This window comes from Aureococcus anophagefferens (genome assembly GCF_000186865.1).
Source record: "Aureococcus anophagefferens unplaced genomic scaffold AURANscaffold_55, whole genome shotgun sequence".
NCBI lineage: Eukaryota > Pelagophyceae > Pelagomonadales > Pelagomonadaceae > Aureococcus > Aureococcus anophagefferens.
The window spans coordinates 178,971-180,883 of record NW_008705608.1 but is presented as its reverse complement, the minus strand read 5'-3'; the positions used below and the strand labels follow the sequence as shown (position 1 = coordinate 180,883).

The 1,913-nt window shown below is 73.3% G+C and overlaps 2 protein-coding genes across 2 annotated transcripts in view; both read right to left on the bottom strand.

Annotated features, from left to right (window-relative positions):
• Nucleotides 1–328, bottom strand: part of AURANDRAFT_67917 (hypothetical protein) — a gene marked incomplete at both ends in the record, with an annotated part of 6,887 nt that extends 6,559 nt beyond the window's left edge. Inside the window, one exon of the mRNA XM_009043475.1 lies at nucleotides 14–328. Within this exon, the coding sequence (XP_009041723.1) occupies nucleotides 14–328 (315 nt within the window). The remainder of the gene's footprint in view (nucleotides 1–13) is intronic.
• A 681-nt stretch (nucleotides 329–1,009) lies between these two features.
• AURANDRAFT_67916 (hypothetical protein) lies at nucleotides 1,010–1,906 on the bottom strand (the record flags this gene model as incomplete). Its single annotated transcript, XM_009043474.1, has 1 exon — nucleotides 1,010–1,906. The coding sequence occupies one exon, from the start codon at nucleotides 1,904–1,906 to the stop codon at nucleotides 1,010–1,012; it is 897 nt and encodes a 298-aa protein (XP_009041722.1).
• Nucleotides 1,907–1,913: the final 7 nt, after the last annotated feature.

The window sequence follows — 1,913 nt, the reverse complement described above, 5'->3', positions numbered from 1 at the left end:
CCGCCTCGCTCACGGCGCGGCGCCGCTCGTCGTGCGCCTGCCGCGTCTGCCGGAGCGCCGCGAAGACGCGCTCCTCGGCCTCGGCGACGCCGCGCTTCCGCGCGCTCCACGACTTGGCCGTCGCGTCGCCCTCGTCGACGATGTCGTGCAGGGTCTGCGAGATCTCCTCGAGCTCGCGCAGATCTTCGGACGTGCGCGACAGGCACCGGTCCCGCGCCGCGTTGTGCCGCGGCGAGCCGCGCCCGCGCGTCGGCGTGATGCTGCGGTCGAAGGTGACTGAATTCATGGCAACGGCGACCTCTGCGTCGTCGTCGGGCGGGTCGCCCATCGCTGCGCCGCGGGTCGCGAGACGACGAGGCTGGATGTCTCGATCGATTTTGAAGAGCTTGGCGTTTCTTGATGCTGGCCGGCCGGGGGTGTCGTTGTTGCGCGCTATTGAGGACGTGTCGTGTGGTGTGTGTGTGTGTGTGTGTGTGTGTGTTGTGTGTGTGCGTGTGTGTGTGGGTCCAGGAGAGCGCAAGCGCTTATTCCCGGCGTCGAAAAATTGTGTCGTATATCCAGCTTCAGGAGCTAAATATACGGGGTTCATAGGTCGTCAGGTCCGAAGACCCCGTGTGCAATGACCCAGCTCCCCCCGTGCCCAAAAGTCTTTATGATCACTTTCGGGACCCGACCAGGTAAGTATGAAGGGAGCACGACGGGAAACTTCAACCAAACCCCCTTTGAACACGGCTCCTCCGGCCCCGCTCGCGTCCACGCCGAGCGCGGCCGCCAACCTTCGACGACCTTTGGCGTCGGCACGCGGTGCGCCTCGCCTCGCGCGCGCGACGCGACGCGACACCTCCACGCGGATCGCTTCGCGCGGCAGCGCGGCGTGGTCGCAGCGCAACAACACACGGTATTCCGCGCTCCGGGCCCAGAGACAGGCACCGCCGGCTTCAACGAGTATCGTATAATCGCGGGGCGCGGTCGAGCGCCGCGGCGCGAACGGGGAGAGGGGAGCCGGGTCCTAGACGAGGAGGTCGTCGAGGAGCTGGAGGCGCTTGTGGAGCCGCGCCGTCGCCTCCTCAGCCGGCTGGTCCGCAAAGGCCGCGGTGAGGAGCGCCTCCATGCGGCCCCGGGGCATGCCGGAGAAGAATTTGCGGAAGCCGTCGCGCGTGCGGAGGTGGCGCACGCCCTTGGGCGGCTGTTTGAGCATGCCGACGACCGTGTCGTCGTCGAGGCGCGTCGCGGCGCCGAGGAGCGGGTCCTCGCGCGGCGCGGGGTCCTCCTCGGGCGCCTCCGTGGGCGGCGGCGCGGCGAAGGACGAAGAGGACGCCCGCGCCGCGAGGCCCGGCGGCGGCGCGAGGCCCGGCGGCCGCGACAGGTCCAGGGGCGCGACGGCGGCGGCGGCGTCGCGCGCCGTGTCCGGGCACGGCGGCGACGCGGGCGCCGGCGCCGGCCGGTCCGCCCGCTGCGGCGACCGCGCGACGGGCCCGCGCGTGAAGCGAACGGCGCCGTCGTCGTGGGCCTCGGCGTGCTCGCTCCACTGGTCCAGCGCCGCGAGGGAGCCGCTGAGGTCGAAGCCGAGGCGCGCGGACGCGCGGCCGGGCTTGGACGCGGACGGCCGCCCCCCGCCGCGCGACGCGGGCCGCGCGGCGGGCACGGCCGCGGGCGCGCTGGCGCGCTCCTTGATCTGCGCGCGGCTCAGCACGGCGTCGTCGGAGTCGCTGTCGTCCGAGTCCGCGGCCCACGCGCCGCGCGCGGCGCCCGAGCCCGGCCGCTTCGGCAGCGCGCCCAAAGCCGGCGGCGCGTCGTCGTCGTCGTCGTCGTCGTCGCCGGCGGCGCTCCGGCGGCCGCGGCGCCGCGACAGGGGCCGCGGCGGCTCGCCGGCGGCGAGGGCGCCGACCTGGCGGTCGCTGAGCATGAGGGGC